At 39.6% G+C, this 21538-nt stretch overlaps 1 protein-coding gene across 1 annotated transcript in view; it reads right to left on the bottom strand.

Moving 5' to 3' along the window:
* The window catches only part of LOC127438759 (calpain-2 catalytic subunit-like), a 35191-nt gene continuing 13653 nt past the window's right edge, over nt 1–21538 (bottom strand). Inside the window, exons 5-21 of the mRNA XM_051694584.1 lie at nt 19847–20015; nt 18906–18989; nt 18687–18772; nt 17227–17295; nt 16934–17094; nt 14658–14827; nt 13902–13913; nt 13569–13780; nt 12775–12811; nt 12602–12667; nt 12461–12518; nt 12064–12128; nt 10987–11055; nt 10793–10871; nt 10543–10659; nt 414–472; nt 1–308 (exon numbers count right to left, since the gene is read on the bottom strand). Of these exons, the coding sequence (XP_051550544.1) occupies nt 285–308; nt 414–472; nt 10543–10659; nt 10793–10871; nt 10987–11055; nt 12064–12128; nt 12461–12518; nt 12602–12667; nt 12775–12811; nt 13569–13780; nt 13902–13913; nt 14658–14827; nt 16934–17094; nt 17227–17295; nt 18687–18772; nt 18906–18989; nt 19847–20015 (1537 nt within the window). The 3' untranslated portion in view covers nt 1–284. The remainder of the gene's footprint in view (nt 309–413; nt 473–10542; nt 10660–10792; nt 10872–10986; nt 11056–12063; nt 12129–12460; nt 12519–12601; nt 12668–12774; nt 12812–13568; nt 13781–13901; nt 13914–14657; nt 14828–16933; nt 17095–17226; nt 17296–18686; nt 18773–18905; nt 18990–19846; nt 20016–21538) is intronic.

The raw sequence follows: 21538 nt of genomic DNA, 5'->3' as shown, positions 1-21538 counted from the left end.
TACAGTCTAAAAAGTGATTAAAAATGTATTTGGGGAAAATGCAACAGTACATACACTTTTTTATTACATAGTGGTTAAGACTGGTTCAACAAGGCTTGCATTTGTAAAATAAAATAGTGTGGTAATGACAAGCACAATAAAATCATGAAACACTTTTAAAGTAAGACATAGAAAGAGCCATGCCCAGTTTAAAAATAACTGGTAAACAAAAAAACGTATTTTATATTTAACACATGTAATCCTTATAATTCATTCTTTAATGTTGTGGTCCGGTGGCAGGTCACCTAAATCATGGTAAAGTTCAGCCACTAAAGGAAACAAAGAAAATGTGTTATAAAAATAAGATATTAACTCTTTAGATTATATAGACATATAGATGTATTACAGTATGACAAACTGCATTACGTTCTTACCTGCTGAAAGTCCAACTCAATGAAGCCAGTTTGGTGGGGATCAAGCTTCTTGAAAACCCCTGGAGAGGAGAGACATACATTGGCTTTTATATAAGATTATTATCAGGACTCAACAGAATCTGCACCCTTTTTTTGCATTAACTGTGCTAAAATTCTGTGGAATCTATTTCAATATGGTAAAAAGTATAAAACGGAGTTCAGAGAGCTACATTCATGTTGGTAGCTAAAAACAAGACCAAATTAGCCAAAACATCTCTGTTACATATGTAACCTTGGTTCCCTGAGATGAAGGGAATGAGACACTCAGTCACTAAGCTGACGCTATGGGGAGTGTCCTTCTGCACGACCTAGTTGAAACCCTTCTACAATAACAGCAATTCTAAAATTGGCTTTGGTGTTTAAGCCCCGCCCTTTTAGGTGAGAAGCTGTACGGTATAAAAGCGGGTGGTCAAACACCATTCCTCAGAATTTTCTGACTGAGGGACAAAGAGCACATCGCTCGCACCACAAAAAACTCTGACTCTGTTGTGTGGCCAGCTTACACAATGTCTTGTTCCCAAGGTTACATACGTAACAGAGACGTTCCAAACGATTCAGTTCACTTGACATTGCGTCACTAAGCTGACGCTATGGGGAACAGATTCTCATCACGCCACACTACACGACATAACCCTCCCTGAGAGGAAAATATGATGCCGCAGTCCCACGGGATGGCGACCAACAGGAGTATGCCGCAAGTGAATGACCCTCATGGTGAGCGAGGAAGGGAACATTCACAATGGATATATGAACTATAGTCATTTAGTATGAATTAACCCCTTCACAAACCCAGTCGGGAAGGAAGTTTTATTTATAATGCAAGTGCTTGTGACTTTATGGGAAATTACAATGGCCTGAATGCAGGAGGTTGTTTAAAATGATGGGGAGCCCATACTTAAAAGGAGGGGCATAGGTATATTCTTGGCCAACGAAATAGCAAGCGCTCTAGACAGAGAGGACTTGCGATGACAGACGTTATGTCTAGGTTGTAATACCTTGCGAATGTGTTTTGAGAAGACCATTCTGCTGTAAAACCTAGGTCTTGTAAGGACACACCGTTTGTCCATGCCCATGAATAGGCCATGCCTCTAGTTGAGTGTGCTTTAACACCAAATGGGCGATTTGCCCCCTGCGACTCATAAGCCAGGGCGATCGCATCAATGATCCAGAGAGAAAGTCTGTACTTGGTGACGGACATTCCTTTCGTGCATCTTCCATAGCACACAAAGAGCTGGTCAGACGGTCTGAACTGGCAGATGTGCTCAACATATGAGTGGAGCGCTCGCACAGGGCATAACAAATGCAAGGACTGTTCCTCATCTAAATTAAATGGAGGAGGGAAAAAGGCTTGAAGGCGAACCACCTGTGGTCTGAAGGGCGTGGTTAAAACCTTAGGCACATAGCATTTTCTGGGTTTGACAGTGGCTTTTGAAAGACCCGGACCAAACTCCAGACACGAATTGTCGACTTACAATTCACCGACCCATTTTACTGAGGCCAAAGCCAGCAGTAATGCAGTCTTAAGAGAAAGCACATGCAAATCAACAGAGTCCAGAGGCTCGAAAGGGGGCATGTGAGTGCTTTTAGGACCAACGTTAGGTCCCAAGTAGGGACTGTAGCCGAAGCGAGGGGGATTTAGCCACCTCACTCCCCTAAGGAACTTTATGATTAAATCATGTTTGTCTATATAGGTGCCGGCTTCAGGTGCATGATACGCAGATATAGATAGAGTCCAGAATCTCTATCATTTCTGGAAACAGGACTGATTGGTCCACTTCGGCGCAACCAACAGAATCGTTTCCTTGTCCTCTCGGACTCTGCATATGACAGAGTGAAGGAGGCACACCGGGGTAAATGCATATTTGCATTTCGCAGGCCATCTGTGGGCCATTGCGATCACTCCTAGCAGGGCCTGGGACTTGGAATACCAGAGGGGACAGTGGCCGTTCTCAGCAGAGGCAAATAGATCGATTTCCGGTTTGCTGAATATTTCCCAAATCTTCAGGACAGTCTGAGGATGAAGTCTCCATTCTCCCGGCATCGCTCCTTGGCATTACAATAGGTCCGCACAGTAATTCACGGTAATTTTTGAAGCAGCTTCAGTGGAAGTGCTCTCCCCAGTTTGAACTGAGACAGACACTGGAAAATGGCCTGAATGCGCTCACTCGTGAGATGCGCTCGCTTGCTCATGGAGTCAAGACGGACTCTCAATAAGAAGATTTGCTGGCATGCCCAGCTGACACTGAGGCCCAAGCTGTTCAGATGTTGGAGCAAAAAGTCTCTGTGCTGGTATAACAGAGCCTCTGATTGGGCCAGTAACAGCCAATCATCGAGGTATTTCAAAATGCACGTGCCGCTCAGTTTCAGAGGGGCAAGTACCACATCGATGCACTTTGTGAAGCCAGGGACTGTCCAAATGGCAGGACTTTGAATTGATAAACAGTTCCCTCCAACGCAAATCTCAAAATCATCTTGTGATGTGGTCAGTTTTTTACATGAAAGTATGCGTCTTTCAGATCTATCGACACAAACCAATTTGACATGCGATGAGATCCATTTTTGAGTAATCATTTTGAACGGGCGCTTTGCAAGTGCACAATTCAAATATCTCAGATCTAAACTTGGCCGAAGCCCGTTGTCTTTCTTTGGGACAAGAAAATAGCAGCTGTAAAACCCTTTTTGGGCTTGACAATTTGGAACAACCTCCATCACGTTATTTGCGAGAAGATTGTGTATTTCGGCTCATTACACTGGTATGTCTCCGGACAGAACCGTGGAAGACAGAACACCATTGAAACGGAACGGCTGATGTGCAAACTGGATCGTGTAACCATGTTCTATAATTTTTTGCACCCAGTCAGAAATGACCGTAAGGGCTCGCCATGTGTCTCTGTAATGGGACAGAGGGCAATTTGGTTTGTTAACTGTATGATTTTATGTGCCACTCACCATTGGGAAGCAGTTGTGCATAATGTGTGGGCTTTGAAGTGGAAAAGAGCTCTTTATTGAAAAAGTTTGAGCGTCTCGTGCATGTGCAACAACTCTTTTTTGCATTCTTTATTGGAATGTGAGACACAGAAGCAACATTTTGAACAACATTTTGAACAATAATATTCCTTTCTCGACAGCAGTGGGGAAGAGGGGAACAGCATTGTGTGTCACCAATCAAGCCTTCTTCGGGACAGGTCCAGAAGGAATGGCGAGCTCTGCATTCTTCTTCATAGGGCTGTGCCCGTAAGGTGCCCTTTTGCTGCTCGTGGGGGTGTTTTTCCCATCAGTGCGGGGCTTGCGCTGAGCTGGCTGCTGAGACAGAGCGGGACCGAGCCAGTTGTGATGAAGTACTGCTCCGTTTCGACATAAAATGTCTCATAGCCTGTGAGTGTTGCTGAGTCAAGATGTAGCGCTCAGCAAACCTATCCACAGAGCTGCCGAATAGGCCAGCTGGAGACACTGAAGCATCAAAGAAAGCGGCTTTTTCTGTGTCACGCATTTCCACATTTGAGGTCCACCTCAAATTCATCCTGCTCAACCTCGCGGCCCCGCTATGCCTCCTTGTGTGATCCCTCGGGAGTCACAGAAGAGGCAGGTGCGAGGGCGCAGGAGGCAGGAGGCTGAATCGTTCCTCAGAACAAGGGCGATTTGCAAGCGAAGCATCTTGAAACTAATGCCCTCACAGTGAGGACAGTCTGTCTCTGCATGGGTGCGTGAGACAGTGAATGCAGCTCTCATGCTGATCCAACAGTGGGATGTGCCCCTCACATAAGGAACACTCACGGAACGACATCTTTAAAAAGACGCGAACATGTAAGCGCCTCTTGTTTGAAATCTTTGCAAATTTATTAAAAATAAAAAAAAACTAAAAAAAATCACATGTACATAAGTATTCACAGCCTTTGCTCAATACTTTGTTGAAGCACCTTTGGCACCAATTACAGCCTCAAGTCTTTTTGAGTATGATGCTACAAGCTTGGCACACCTATTTTTGGGCAGTTTCTCCCATTCTTCTTTGCAGGACCTCTCAAGCTCCATCAGGTTGGATGGGGAGCGTCGGTGCACAGCCATTTTCAGATCTCTCCAGAGATGTTCAATCGGGTTCAAGTCTGGGCTCTGGCTGGGCCACTCAAGAACATTCACAGAGTTGTCCCTTAGCCACTCCTTTGTTATCTTGGCTGTGTGCTTAGGGTCGTTGTCCTGTTGGAAGATGAACCTTAGCCCCAGTCTGAGGTCCAGAGCGCTCTGGAGCAGGTTTTCATCAAGGATGTCTCTGTAAATTGCTGCATTCATCTTTCCCTCGATCCTGACTAGTCTCCCAGTTCCTGCTGCTGAAAAACATCCCCACAGCATGATGCTGCCACCACCATGCTTCACTGTAGGGATGGTATTGGCCAGGTGATGAGCGGTGCCTGGTTTCCTCCAGACATGATGCTTGCCATTCATGCAAAAGTGTTCAATCTTTGTTTCTCATGGTCAGAGAGTCCTTCAGGTGCCTTTTGGCAAACTCCAGGCGGGCTGTCATGTGCCTTTTACTGAGGAGTGGCTTCCGTCTGCCACTCTACCATACAGGCCTGATTGGTGGAGTGCTGCAGAGATGGTTGTTCTCCTGGAAGGTTCTCCTCTCTCCACAGAGAAATGCTGGAGCTCTGTCAGAGTGACCACCGGGTTCTTTGTCACCTCCCTGACTAAGGCCCTTCTCCCCCGATCGCTCAGTTTGGCTGGGCGGCCAGCTCTAGGAAGATTCCTGGTGGTTCTAAACTTCTTCCATTTACGGATGATGGAGGCCACTGTGCTTAATGGGACCTTCAGTGCTGCAGAAATGTTTCCGTACCCTTCCCCAGATCTGTGCCTCGATACAATCCTGTCTCGGAGGTCTACAGACAATTCCTTGGACTTCATGGCTTGGTTTGTGCTCTGACATGCACTGTTAACTGTGGGACCTTATATAGACAGGTGTGTGCCTTTCCAAATCATGTCCAATCAACTGAATTTACCACAGGTGGACTCCAATCAAGTTGTAGAAACATCTCAAGGATGATCAGTGGAAACAGGATGCACCTGAGCTCAATTCTGAGTGTCATGGCAAAGGCTGTGAATACTTATGTACATGTTTTATTTTTTCGTTTTTTATTTTTAATAAATTTGCAAAGATTTCAAACAAACTACTTTCACGTTGTCATTATGGGGTATTGTTTGTAGAATTTTGAAGAAAATAATGAATTAATCCATTTTGGAATAAGGCTGTAACATAACAAAATGTGCTGTGAATACTTTCCGGATGCACTGTATATATATATATATATATATATATATATATATATATATATATATATATATATACACACAATATGCAATAGCATTGAAGGATATAGGATACTCAAGCTGAAGCGCTGCGTGGAGTAGGTGTGTTGCTGAAGCGAGGACACGTTCACCAACGAAGCATCAACGGCGAGGTGTAAAATGCCCGCCGGAACACTGCAGGGGAGTGGAAAGTCTTCAAAGCGTGCGAACATTCCGTCCGCTGGCTTGTGTATTTCGACGGCGACAAATGTAGAGGGCTTCTAAGACGAGAGATGAATCGTTGTCTTGAAAGAAGAAAATTCTGAGGAATGGTGTTTGCGCGCCCGCTTTTATACCGTACAGCTTCGCGCCTAAAAGTGCAGGGCTTAAACACCATAGCCAATTTTAGAATTGCCATTATTGTAGAAGGGTTTCAACTACGTCATGTAGAAGGACACTCCCCAAAGTGTCGGCTTAGTGATGCAATGTCAAGTGAACTGAATCGTAAGGGAATCAGGGATTCCACCCTTTTTGACCAATGAATTTCCATTGACTTTTCCAGCAGATTAGTGGATTTGCCTACTGTACCTATTTTTTATTTTAAATAATTTTAATCGGACCAATTTGCTAATGAATCATTGAGACCGCTTTGCAAACCATTTCGACTAATTAACTGAAAAGAACAGACTCGGAAAAATGATTCACGGACAATTAGACAACACAATGGCTTGCCAGCAAGTTTTACTTTGCACAAGAACAATAACTAGCACATGAAGGGCCTATTTTAAGAGCACTAGCGTTAAGCGCAGCGCTATGCCATAAGTCATACAGGTGCATCTCAATAAATTAGAATGTCGTGGAAAAGTTCATTTATTTCAGTAATTCAACTCAAATTGTGAAACTCGTGTATTAAATAAATTCAGTGCACACAGACTGAAGTAGTTTAAGTCTTTGGTTCTTTTAATTGTGATGATTTTGGCTCACATTTAACAAAAACCCACCAATTCACTATCTCAAAAAATTAGAATACATCATAAGACCAATAAAAAAAACATTTTTAGTGAATTGTTGGCCTTCTGGAAAGTATGTTCATTTACTGTATATGTACTCAATACTTGGTAGGGGCTCCTTTTGCTTTAATTACTGCCTCAATTTGGCGTGGCATGGAGGTGATCAGTTTGTGGCACTGCTGAGGTGGTACGGAAGCCCAGGTTTCTTTGACAGTGGCCTTCAGCTCATCTGCATTTTTTGGTCTCTTGTTTCTCATTTTCCTCTTGACAATACCCCATAGATTCTCTATGGGGTTCAGGTCTGGTGAGTATGCTGGCCAGTCAAGCACACCAACACCATGGTCATTTAACCAACTTTTGGTGCTTTTGGCAGTGTGGGCAGGTGCCAAATCCTGCTGGAAAATGAAATCAGCATCTTTAATAAGCTGGTCAGCAGAAGGAAGCATGAAGTGCTCCAAAATTTCTTGGTAAACGAGTGTAGTGACTTTGGTTTTCAAAGAACACAATGGACCAACACCAGCAGATGACATTGCACCCCAAATCATCACAGACTGTGGAAACTTAACACTGGACTTCAAGCAACTTGGGCTATGAGCTTCTCCACCCTTCCTCCAGACTCTAGGACCTTGGTTTCCAAATGAAATACAAAACTTGCTCTCATCTGAAAAGAGGACTTTGGAACACTGGGCAACAGTCCAGTTCTTCTTCTCCTTAGCCCAGGTAAGACGCCTCTGACATTGTCTGTGGTTCAGGAGTGGCTTAACAAGAGGAATATGACAACTGTAGCCAAATTCCTTGACACGTCTGTGTGTGGTGGCTCTTGATGCCTTGACCCCAGCCTCAGTCCATTCCTTGTGAAGTTCACCCAAATTCTTGAATCGATTTTGCTTGACAATCATAAGGCTGTGGTTCTCTCGGTTGGTTGTGCATCTTTTTCTTCCACACTTTTTCCTTCCACTCAACTTTCTGTTAACATGCTTGGATACAGCACTCTGTGAACAGCCAGCTTATTTGGCAATGAATGTTTGTGGCTTACCCTCCTTGTGAAGGGTGTCAATGATTGTCTTCTGGACAACTGTCAGATCAGCAGTCTTCCCCATGATTGTGTAGCCTAGTGAACCAAACTGAGAGACCATTTTGAAGGCTCAGGAAACCTTTGCAGGTGTTTTGAGTTGATTAGCTGATTGGCATGTCACCATATTCTAATTTTTTGAGATAGTGAATTGGTGGGTTTTTGTTAAATGTGAGCCAAAATCATCACAATTAAAAGAACCAAAGACTTAAACTACTTCAGTCTGTGTGCATTGAATTTATTTAATACACGAGTTTCACAATTTGAGTTGAATTACTGAAATAAATGAACTTTTCCACGACATTCTAATTTATTGAGATGCACCTGTAAGTGCAAAGTCAGTGGGCATGGGCATGAAATTCTGGTATTTTCTTGCAAGCATACGCTAAGTCTAGCTGCAAGTAGGTTTGGTGAAATCGCCTGCGCAACGCGCAAATGGGCTGGATTAAGTGCAATTGAATTCTGAGGTTCTTCTCTGGGATTTCCACCATCTGCATCCTATTATGGTCCATACCATGTCAAGCACCAGCAATATAAACAAAGACAGCACACTGATAAGAAGTAGTGTAAATGGACTGTATGCACTGACTTGGAATTGAAAATGTGCATTAACTGCATCCTTGATTAATGCCAGGCATATTTCTATGTCAGTGAAATGCTCCTTTTATACACATCGAAAATATGATTCTCTTCTGTATTTGGATGTAAGCTCAGTTAAACTATAGGGAATGTAAGTATTATTAATAATTTTCATCTACTGACACAAATCATGGCAAGTATTAACAGTGATTGTATCGGCACGCACTTCACTTCTACTGGTCGATTTTGATTTTAGAAAATGAAATACATGTATTCAAACACGAAAAAATAAATAAAAAATATTTCTTAATTCAAATTACACTTTAAACTAAATGAAAATATAATCAAAATAACGAAGTGGTACAAAAATCATACCCAGTCAAACATTTAGTCTCTCCTTCCACCGGCCCCTTTTGCAGTGACTTAAAAATCAATCTCAACAACAGGTGGAAAATTACTAGTCAGCTACAAATTAAATCATAAATACATTTGTAAATATACAATAATAATGATACATATAAACATAATAAAAATAATTGAAAAAATAAACCATGACCTCTAGAAAGTTTAATACAAAACTCAAGCGATTACCCCTGAAAAATTACGATTGTCAGGGACATTATTTGATGTTCTGTACTTTCATAATTTGGGCATTAACTTTATTACCACCTGCTGCTGGAATCTCCAAACTGCAAATAAAGGAACTGAATTTGAACTTTGCGCTGAGTTAAGAGTTTGTGTTGAAATATCTTAGCGCAATTACCTATTTCTCAGGAAAATAGCAAATTGCACTTTGCGGCACTTCATTTACATACAATACACCCACAGATGCACGCATACACCCACAATAGCGCAAACACTCCCATGCCCACTTGCGTTTTGCGCTGGCATGAAAATTGCACTTAGAATTAGCACTCTTATGGATAAGATGTTGCGCACGGTCGTAGCGCATAGCGCCGTGCTTTGCGCACTCACGAAAATAGAGCCAGAAATATTTTACAGTAGATATGAACCTGAAAAATATAAATTCTCCATAGAAACCAAGGTTCATTTGTTAACATTAGTAAATGCATTAGGTATTATGAACTAATGATGATCAATATACAGTATGTTTACAGTATTTATTAAAGGAATATTGCGTGAGTTAAGCTCAATCAACAGCATTTGTGTCATAATGTTGATCACCACAAAAATTTAATTCATCCCTCCTTTTCTTAAAAAAAAAGCAAAAATCAAGGGTACAGTGAGACACTTACAGTGGAAGTGAATGTGGCCAATTTTTGGAGGGTTTAAAGGCAGAAATTTGAAGCTTATAATTTTATAAAAGCACTTGGATTAATTCTACTGTTAAAACTCATGTATTATTTGAGCTGTAAAGATGTCATTTTTACAGTCATTTTAGGATTTAAATGTTTGCTGACATTACATCATTATGGCAACAAAGTTGTAAAATTGGCTATATCTTTACACAGAAACGGTTAGTAAGTGATTTTATCACACTAAATCATGTTTACACATATCCTTTACATCTTGTGGCTATACTTTTGAAAAAGTAAGTATTTTAATGTCCAAAAATTGGCCCCATTCACTTCCATTGTAAGTGCCTCACTGGAACCCAGATTTTTGCTTTTTAAGGAGGGGCAAGTCAAAATTAATTTTTGTGGTAATAAATATTATGCCACAAATGCTGTTGATTGAGTTTAACTTGTTTTGAACCCAGAATCTTCCTTTATTCTTGGTTAATTTTAATTTGTAAAAATATAATTGTTCATTGTTAGTACATGTAATTTCATAATGTATTAATTAATGTTAGCACATATAACATAAAACAAAAAAAGTATTAGTATATGTTGCATTTAACATTAACCAAGACATATAAGTGATGTCAAATTATTGTTCATTGTTAGTTTATGTTAACTAATGTTGTTAACAAATGTAGCCTTATTTTAACAGTGTTACCAAAATTAGTGTTAACGGAATTTCCATAACGTTTCCATGTCTTTTGAGATTGTATTAATTTCCATAACATTTCCAGGCCTGAAAACACCATTTTAAAATTCCCTTAAAAATAACAGTAAATTTAACAGCTCAACTGAGTACAAAACTATAGAAGAGAGGGCTAGGCAGGGGGTCTACAGATTGGCAGTAGACTTACGGAACATCATCTCTAGACGCATGAGGCAGGCCACAAAGTTGTCAAAGTCGAGGGTCATATCTGTCTCAGCATAGCGTGCCACCAACTGCTGAAATATAGCATTATTAAGACAGAAACCTAGGAGAGGGAAGAAAATGTACATACTTAAATTTACAATGTGCCACCAAAACAGGATCTTTGCATGTACATATGAGAGACTTCATGTACTTGTGAATGGTGCTTGCTCTTGTGAGAAGTTGGCTTGACTCACCAGCCTCTTTCAGTGCTATACGCATCTCCGGAGTGCTCATGGTTCCAGAATTATCCAAGTCATTCTTCTTGTAGATTCCCTATGGCAATTATAAAAGAAGAATTTTTTTTTATCATCATTTAAAGTGTTAAATGCTTCTGAGTTCAAAAAGCAGAAAGAGAGAGAGAGAAAAAAAGCACTGCGGGGTCTCTTACGAGGTATCTTTGCACTTTTTTCCACAAAGTAGCAAACTCTCCCAAACCGAGTTTCCCATTTCCGCTGTCCTGAGACACAGTTAAGGGAACTTACAGTTCAACAACACATAACATAACAATTAAAACAGAGATTGCACTCTGTGTTACATCCTGGATGTATGTATATACAAATGTGTTACTGTTTCCAAGAAATACTACATTATGCTACAATGAACAAATTCCTTTTAAACTCTGTGTTACCAATCCATTATGGTGAATTCACACTCTCAACAATTTGCAACATCATGCAGTCATTTATTTTCAATGAGAATAAGCAACTGGACACGAGTCCAGATATTATAAAGTGACAGTGGCAGCTGGCAATGCTTTGAGCGACATTTAGTGTGTTTATCTGTGCAGTTATAATCGGGCTACAGTGGGTTTTTTCATAGTCAAGCTACAGTCTTTATCTGTCTCTCCAGGTATAGGCCTGCATGACGCATTATTTAATATTTGAAGGAAGCACTTCAGATGAGGAATAACTATATACATAGCGCTTGTCACCTCTGTCTTTCATAGCATACGCACAACACCAAGGCCAATTGTGGTCCATTTAACGTGAATACAGGCTGGACGGAGCAAAGCTACAATCACATTAAGTAAGTCTGTTAGTCCAACTTTGCAAAAATTTGAAATTTAAAAAAATGAATTATTGTTTTAGTCTGACTGAAATCAAACTTATAAAGAGCAGGTAAACATACTGAATTAAATTCACGCCTGACAATCAAACAGTGACTCATGGCTGGAAAGGAAGAGGGCCCCCACCCCCAAAACTTCTGATGCCCCCCACCCCCAAACTAACAGCGAATCGATCAACGTTGTGCCCCCTAAACATACAAGTGCCCCAGATAGCATCCTACCGGCCCTGCAGTGACTTGAATAAATCACTGTCAGTGTAAACAAGCTTTTACACTATTTTAAATGTAACACTAACTTACTCCTCAAACATTGCATTCTTGTCATTCCTGGCCCATGCACATGTGTCACGTTAACACAAACATACAAAATGTTACTAATCTGTTACAGTTGTGAGGATACATCCATGAGGTTCACCATGACCCGACACGTCTCTAAACTAAACCCGTCTGTTTTTATGTCAGTTCCTACAAAACACAAGAAAACATAACCCTTTAGAAAGATTATTTTTTATTCAGTGAAAACAAAAAAGTGCACAAATCAAGGGCGTAGTCAGGAAATGACTTTTGGGTGGGCCTCAATAATAATAAAACATTTTTTAACCAAATTTTCCTTAATAACAAAGAGGCGGCACATTTAAACAGCATTTACACTTTCTGAAATCAGAATTTATGCATTTTTAAACTATTTTATAAATATATATTTGAAGTCAAAGAATAATCTGTAACATTCTAGGAGGGCCTGGGTCTAATTTGGGTGGACCCAGGCCCACCCCGGCCCACCCTTGGCAAATACTTACGTTTTGCGATAATTTTGTTTAAGATGGTCTTGAGCTCTGTGGCTGAGATTTCCATGTCCTGCATAGCGAAAAACAAGCATTGGTTGCTTTATTTTGAATCTTTTATACAAGTTTACAGCATAGTAAGCTATCTGCACTTACATCTCCAGCAAGTTTTGTGAACAGGCCCCTGAAGCCAGCATCAACTTCATCGTCTGAAACAGTCTCCTGAAAACAAAAGCCGGTACAGCTAAACAATTTGACATTTTCTTTGAGGACACATGAAAACACTAACTGAGCTTTATAGCAAAAATTGTCATATGACTCTTGCTTACGTTAGGTAATTCAGCATCCACAGGGTCATCACATGGTCTAGGAGGCACAAATTAGCAAATTAAATGAAGGCAGATAATATACTTTTTGCATTCAGATGTATTCAGTATTCAATTCTTTTTGCACCATGGTGTAAATAGCAATGAATTAACCCTGGTGAAAATGGCAATATATACTGTTTGCACCCTACATTCATTATTAGCTAGATAGCTAGCAAGTTTTCTCATTCTGCTAGCCAGCTCATTCGGGACAGATTATATTAACCAAGCTAATAACTATGATAGCAAACATGAGCTAATTTACAGTTACCAAAAATCACCAAAGATTGCCTTGAAACGTTACTTATCCATTATCAGTATCAGCGACTTCCCTGATTGGTAGAACTCTGTTTAGGATTATGGGTAGTGTAGTTCTTTAATGGGAATACAGCGATTAAACTTGTGGCTTCTAAAACAGCATATATCATCGCTTGAGAACCTCAGAGCTCACGTTAGGTCTGTCTTTAAAGGTTTACGTCATAGTTAAAAATCTATTTCTCTATTGAGAAATGAATGGTATTTTTACTGCTGTACTCTATTTCAAATAGCCACTCAGTTAAATAAAATTAAAACTAAGCATTCAAAAGAATAATAGGTATAATTTTAAAAAACACTACATGCAACCACTGATCTGAAAAATCTGACATAGATTAACAATAATCTGAATGGCATATAGCCACAGTTATAGTAGTTCCATGCAGTGTCATACGAGGACATGAAAACATGCAGGAAACTTTACACAAGTGTGAATATATTACAGTGTTTCTGTTTGTTTCTCGGAGAACACACGCAGGCAGAAGTCTCCATCCAGGTTGGGCTCGAATGTTGAAGGCACAACGAGGTATTCACCCGGCGGCAATTTGAAGCGTGTGCAGACTTCTCTCAGGTTAATGAAAGACTCAGAGCGAGCTTTCTGTCCGTGTGTCAAGAAGAAGTTCTTATCCAGGTGCACATTCCTCTGACCATGAAACTGATGGGAGACAACCATTTAGAGAACAAGAAATGCGCAACTAGTGTGAGTAAAAGCATTCTCATGTGACTGGTCAAGAAATAGAGAAAAGCTATGCCCCCCTTTGTAGTTCAACACTTACCTGTGGAGGCACCTGTGGAAACCAAAAAATAACATTAGAATAATTGGATTGTATAATTATACTTGATTTTTACAAATAGAAAAAAAAAATATTTTTAAACTAGAATGATGCTTGCCTGTGCAAAACTAGCTACCACCAAGCTAGGGTGTTGTTATGTGGTTGCTAAGGTGTTCTGAGTGGTTTTAGCACATTGCTGTGTGGTTGCTAGTGTGTTGTTAGGGTGTTCTAGTGGTTTGCTATGTGGTTTCTTACTGGCCCAAGTCAAAAGGGTCCACCACCAATTCCTTATCCCTTAAAAAAATCTTGAGTTCTGGCACTCTAGCTGCAAATTTGCCACTCATTATTTAGCAAATGAGCTTGTGATTCGCTGTAAATGTTTTCCAGAAATCTGCAGCTCTTCACCGGTAGTGGTGTACCTGCAGCAAACCTTTGGCAATAATAAACAATTTACAGCAAAGCTCAAAGCTACCGCAAGTTTGCCACGAACTCACGATTTTTGTAAGGGATAATATTCTGGTCCCTAGATAGGGCTCAGTTCAAACTGATGGACTTCCCTTGATAAGGAACGATTCATGAACAAAGAAAAAATCTTGATGGTTTCATAGAATGTTCTAAACTGTTGATTTGATGCTTTTCAAATTTCTTGCGATCTGGCAGCTTTATGAATATTCATAAATCTCCCTCTTGTCTCCATCTTTCACATCCACCCTTTTTAGATCCAAGGCTCCTTTACAGGTACCTTGTGTCTCCACCCACCTCATAGATAGCAAAGCCGATAGTGTGCATGTCCTCCCCCGCTTTTCTGAGGCGGCGCCGGTTCTTCTGAATCAAACCCACCACGAAACTGCAGCCCACCTCATTATCGTTTGGATCATCGTCCTCATCGTCCAGCTTTATCACATACTGAGGATTCATCCAAAAAGTGTCTGTGAAGCAATGAATTGATGTAAATGATAATGATAAAACACTCAAACACATATCTTAAAGACCCTGAGACATCAAAACTGGAGTTTTGTGGTTTTTAGTCCATGTCTAGAAGCTTTGAGGCAATCTGCTCAATATGCTAGGGTACTCCTAAAAGTTGACAAAAATAAACCTTTAGCAGTCTATCCACATTTAAAATTTACAGTCTTTCTCTTTAAGGAAAAAGGACTAAAAACATTGAATTATCTTGCACTACACAGATTTCTGTCCAATCAAATAATCTCTGGATTGAGAATGTCCCTCCCCCTAATATCACCTGCGACAGACTAGCAAGTAGCGAATCATGGTTATTGTTGTGATCCAAGCCTATTGGATATTAAAAACGTGTATATGTCTTATACAAACTTCCTGTTTCAATAGGAAATATTTTAACACAGGAAAGAAAACTGGTGTCAAGTGATTTTATGGCGCCTTTAAAGATGCACTCAGTAACTTTTTGTTTGTGTTATCTTGGACTTACAGTGACACCTAGTGGTGTGGATGCAGCATCATTCAAAGTCAATAGTTTTCAGTTAAAGGTGCCACTGTAGAAATTCACTATTCACAATCAGCCATGATTAATTTAATCTAAGAGTGAAAGTGTCCAATAACAAGACGGTTACTAAGATCAAGTGAGTAGTATTCAGCTGGGTAGGGTTGCACCAGCTGTGCGTAAGTTCTCACTTAAGTTAGGATGTAAAGTTCACACTAAGGGCTTAGTAACTACTAGTTAGTTTGTAACTAAGTCAGTGCTTAATTTGGTTGCACCACCTGTTCTTAATGCAAGACTTATCTAGTAGGTCATAAGCTCTCCGTAAAGTAATGCGTAGTCGCATAATATGACCTTTACCTGTATTGATCCAATAAGCAGCCTTCAAATTTGTACACAGAAATGTTAAAAAGCAGTGAATTTCAGTTTGATCTTGTGACGGTTGATGTTCAAACCTTGTTTGCTCATGTAACTGTCAGCTGTAATAAATTATATCCCCATTAAAATACGATATGTAATAAAGTAGATTTGATAAATAGTATATTTGCCATGTGTAAACAACAATATCTAGGAACTGTATCTAAAATAAATAAGGGGTAATAAATAAACACTAATACAACAGGCTGGAAAAATAGACATTTATTCATTTTAATATCCTATAAATATTTTGAATGCGTTGAAACTTGACACCAGGTGACGCATCCTGAAAACGGCACCGTTTGAACGGTTTCATGCTGAAGAGCCACTTAAAAGTAATTTTTTTCTCTTTTGTAAATGTAATCGGGTGTAAATGTCAACATCATACTGTATGTCGAAAGGATTGAAGCCTGTCACACAAAACATGAGCTCATTGATGTCATAAAATATCAGTCTGCTTTTTTATTCCATCGATTACTCCTGGTCAGAGTCTTCCATAAATATTTAGTTTATACGTTATGGTTACGTCCTACCTAAGTTTATTGGTGCAACACTCAAATATTTATTAGTGCATAAATTGTGACTTAGTGCCCATTTACGCCACAACTAGGCTAAGTTGTGATGTACGTATAGCTGGTGCAACCAGCCCCAGGTCATGTGATTCTAAAATGGTTACCCCCATGAGGGTGCCCTCGCCCCATGTACAATAAAACCGCTTTTATAAGGTTACTGATATGACTAGAGTCTTCATCTCATGTGAGTGCTCATGATTTTATAAATGTTTCAAAATTAAAATTCATTTCTTTAGAAGTAAAACTTTTTTAATGGGGAAAAAAATACAGAGTGTACCTTTAACAACAAAATTATAACAAAGACAACAATGCACAATTTAAAAAAAAAAGCGTAATGTCTTTAAATATGTAAAATGTAGCAGAACTGCTCTGACAATCATGTATTTATGTAAAACAAATATTCTAATAAAGTACTTTTAATTAAGTATTATTCTATTATTGATAGCTAAAGTAAGTGTAAATGGTCATAATGATCCAAATGTCCAAGGGTCACCTTGACATTATGGTGTTTTAAGACTGCAATTATTGTGTGTGTGTGTGTGTGTGTGTGTGTGTGTGTGTGTATGTGTGTTTGTGTTTGTTGTGCTCACATGGGTGGTTTCTGCAGCCCCCAGCGGTGGAGCCTCTCCTCCAGGTACCATCATAGTTGGCCACGGCCCAGTGTTTTACAGAATCACTAGTGATGGTGTCTGGAGTCAGAGTGCAGATCTCGATACGAGAGTAGTGGCTTAGGAAATCTGAGAAAGACATCCTGAACAAACACACACAAAACAACATATCAGAGATATCCAGAAGCAAGGGTTCTAGGCTCTAGATTTCAGAGTTGTGCTTTTTACTCTGGCCCAATATATTATATTGGATCCGTAGATATGCAAATTTGCACCAGAATTCTCCATCCTCAGCTCTGTTGTTTGGCCGCTCAGAAGCAGCCACAGCGTTCCATTCAGATGAACTAGAGGGAAGAAGAAATAAACAAGTCAGCTAATCAGTAGCAGTTAGCAGTTAGTTGTCGCATTGGTGTACTGATGCAGTCTTTTCCAAAGCAACTCCACTGACTGTTTTTACTTTAAGTAAAGTTGTCATATTCTACATTTTGAAGCATTTTACTTAATTAAAGTCCACTTATAATGGTAATCAATAATGCTAATAATCAGCAATAATGCTAATAATGTTAGTCAATGTTGACTAGTTGTTAAAAGTGGTTTTTCATGGTAATGTTGTAATTATTTTTAAAATGTGATTGGTTTACAACCTTTTTTTGTCATTAATAAACATCGCAAGAAGAAATTTCAGAATTTTCAGAGTGGAATCAAATTGCACTTCCTTACAAAATATCAAGAGTTTGTGCAAACGTGCCACAAATTTGCCTCTAATTATTTCCACATGCAAATGAGCTTGTGATTCGCCGCAAAAGTTTGCCAGGTAGTGGTGAACCTGTACAAACCTTTGACAACATTGGACAATTTTCCGCAAGTTTTCAGCAAAGCTCATTTGCATGTGTAAACGATCAGTGCCGAATTTGCGATTTTTGTAAGGGATGTGCTTGCGTTACGTTCCACTGGTTTTCAAATCTCGCATAAACAATGCATTTCTAGGATGCTGTGTCAAGTTAAATGCAGTTTGAAACATTGAAAAACATGTCTCGAGACCTCTGAATTTGGAGTTGTGCTCCGTCCAGCTGTCCAGATGGAGTTGTGCTGACTGCCCTCTGCTAACTGCGTATCGCAAAAATTTGAAAGTGGTTCTTCAAGCTTAAATTTCTGGGTTGGTAAAAAAAATTCCTTACTACTGAATTTATGTACGGTCAGGGGACGTGATTAAATATAAATATCCATACTTCCCTACTATATAGTATGCCAAAAACAGTATGCAAATGGAGTAGTATCCGAATCCTCAGTATTCACGAAGCAGTAAGCAAGAAATTTCTTAAGTGTGGATCGACTGAACATGTTACCATCCCATAATCCCTCGGGAGCTAAGAAGACGTCATGTTCAAAAGGCTGGATGTAAAAGAACATCAGTGAACCGCGAGTTGGATGGCTCTTTTCACTGTAAGTGATATATATAGCAAGAAAAACTGTTCTTTGTGCTTAAATGGTGCTTGTTTAACAAACACAGAGCAGATTATTTTCAACATTTATTTGGGTCACAGGTCAATACAAACATCCCCGGATGAAGTTAGTCCGGACTCTGTTCATACTACTCGCATTCAAGAAGTGTGTCCTTAATCAAATACATTTGATTTTCGAAGCAGGGTTTAAATCAACGGCCTTAAATGATCTTATTACACTGATTAACTTGTATGTATATTGTTCTCTGGTGCTGACTGTAATTGAACCATACTTGTCGCTCCAGGCTCCAGTCCACTCCACCTGCCCCCAAGGGTTCCGCATACGAACAAGCTTCTCCATGCGGCCACGATAGTTCACCTAAGACAAAAACAACATAAAGCTCTTATTACACAATGATAACAACATGACAAAATATATTTTATTAAGAAATATATAAGTATTAATTCAGTCACTAACACAAAAAAGGCCAGCCAATAACTCATACTCATACCTCCATAGCACCAGTGAGTGAGTAGGCATGTCCTTTCACCAGCTTCTGACGAGTGACAGCTTCTGAATCAGCAGCACTAGTGATCTAATTCCATATGAAACAGAAATAGAAAAATTTAGTATAATGGTGATTTGCATGAAACAGGGGTATTTGAAAATGTACATGGCTTAACATCCCAGAAGGTCTCTGATTCGTCAGCCGTCTAAATGTTTCTCCAGTTTCTACCTATCAGTGTACACTTTCAATTTAATGGCTTTTACCCTTTCTCAGCATCATAATTCACTTGAACATTTATCCAGATACTAAGATTTCCATTTGTATGTCAGCTACCAATCTTTTGAATTACAGTAATAGATTTAAACAATTATACTTTTTAGAGTAAAACAAAACTGCCCTCTGGAGAAACACATAGGAAATAGGAAATTATCAGTAGTTAGTCATTGTTGTTGTCTAATTATCTAAACGGTAAAATTGCAAAAACTTCTTTTGCAGGGTCTAGGAGGCAATTACATTAAAAAACAAACCTACAGCGTTATTAATTTCACATGCGAAGAGGTTAGCAACAGAGGGTATTTAAATGGAAATCTTAAAATGACAGCAGCAAAAAAAACAAAAAAAAAACAAAAAAAAAAACCTTCCTGTTTATGGTTGGGAAAAGAGTGAAAATTGTCATGGAAAACTAAATTTTTAACAGATTTGATAACTTACTTTATAAGCGGACTTATAAAAATAAATGATAAAGTATTTAATTTAGTATGACCCTTGTGAATCTACATTTTTTATACAATATGTTAATGTTATGATTGGCTAACATCCACATACTGTTGTAGTTCACACTGTCGTTCCAAAGATCTAAACATTCACTCACTCAGATCCACATGAAAAACCAACTAACTATGAGTTATTTAAGACTGTAATTAGTGCAGGTAGAGGAATCTCACATCGATGGAACAGCCCAAAAGAGCTCCAGCATCCAGGGCTTTCTGGATGATTTGAAACATGTTGGACGGTGCTTTCTTCAGATCGTAGTTTTCAGCGATGCCTCCAGTGAAATCCTCAAAACCTTCAGTGGTGGAACCTCCAGACAGAGCCTCATAACAGCCATTCACCCTGACAGAGACCACAAAATATACCAATAAAGTTAGAAAACAATGCATATGCACAACTTTATGGAAGACAGTCTCATTTAGAGAAACAATTGTAAGTGCTTCAGCCATGAAATTATAAGTAGACAGTGGCGAATTCTCAGGGCCAGCAAAGCCTTCTCTGCTGGCCTAACATGCCAAATAAATAAATATTTTTCATACTTTCATTCTCAATCACCTTTTTGCCTATGTATTTTTAACTGCTTTCCACTCTTAATTAATCTACAAACAAACAGAAAAGTTTGTCCAGTCAGAATTTATTCCTTGATGCTTACAAGCAAAGTGTGACAACTGTTTCACAAATCGCATGCCCGAAGCCATGCTGGTTAGCTGAAGCAGCATGTGAGTCTGAGCTCCACCCCATCAGGCCTTCAAAATTTCTACAGAATCCCTCAACAGTGCAAATGAATGAGCAACTAAAGTCAGATTGTCAGATTCATCAGCCAATCAGATTGATTTATTTGTTCTTGGTGGGTGTGATCTTTAGGATATGTCCCGGTCGAGGCCTTTTAGCTGGCCTTGAGTGACGCAATCACACTTTAAGTGATGTACATAATTTGAAAGTAAGAGCGCAAGATCTTGCTGAGTGGACTGTCATCACTGCCGCTATCGCCGTTGAGAAAGAGATCCTTATGGATTTAAAACAGGAGATGTTCTGCATGACCGTGTGATTGCTTAATTTATTAAACAGGAAAGGAGGACTGATTTTCACCAAGTAAATTGGTAAGTGCTTTTTTCATTGTTATAGCAACATCAGGAGTTTTCTAAGTGTAAATTAGGCTGCTTGAGCATTCAGTGTCGGATCAAGTTTTAAAAAGTAGTGCTGCATTCCATTCAACTCAGAAAGTCAGATCTTACAACTTCCTAATAGGAAAAGTGCAATGGAATGCATCTTGAAGTCAGAATTACAACTTGTAGGCTCGTGCAGAAATTATCAACTCTGATTTCGCCGATGTAATGTTTGATGTGTGTTTGGTAATGTGTCATGCTAAGTCTAAGTCAAGTCAAGTCAAGTTTATGTTCATGTTAGTTGTTCATGTTTATGTTTTGTTTAGTTCACGTTTATAGTTAGGGTTTTGGATATCACTTATGTAAATAAAATGCACTTGGGTTCTTCACTCCATCGTCTCTTCCTTTACCTCATTGCCAGCCTCATTACAGAAATACCTGACCTAACAATGAACCCAGCAATCCAACACATACGCCTACGTCAGGGGAATCGTCCCCTGGAGGATTATGTAGAGGACTTCTGCGATCTGGCCTGCCGGGTGGACTTTAATGAGGTTGCCCTCAAAGACTGTTTCCGTTGTGGATTGAGTGAGCCAATCTCCACTTTGATGCCTGGCGGTCGCAGTTCCCTCAGCCTGGCTCAATATATCGACCTTGCCCTGCAGATTACTGGTTCTACGTTCACTGTGGGGGAGGCAGATGACGAGCTAGATTCCCACGTCATGGTCGACGAAACGGATTCTCACGTCATGGTCGACG

This window comes from Myxocyprinus asiaticus, chromosome 50 (assembly GCF_019703515.2).
Source record: "Myxocyprinus asiaticus isolate MX2 ecotype Aquarium Trade chromosome 50, UBuf_Myxa_2, whole genome shotgun sequence".
Classification (NCBI taxonomy): Eukaryota; Metazoa; Chordata; class Actinopteri; order Cypriniformes; family Catostomidae; genus Myxocyprinus; species Myxocyprinus asiaticus.
The sequence above is the reverse complement of the archived record's forward strand: the minus strand, read 5'-3'. Positions and strand labels throughout refer to the sequence as shown.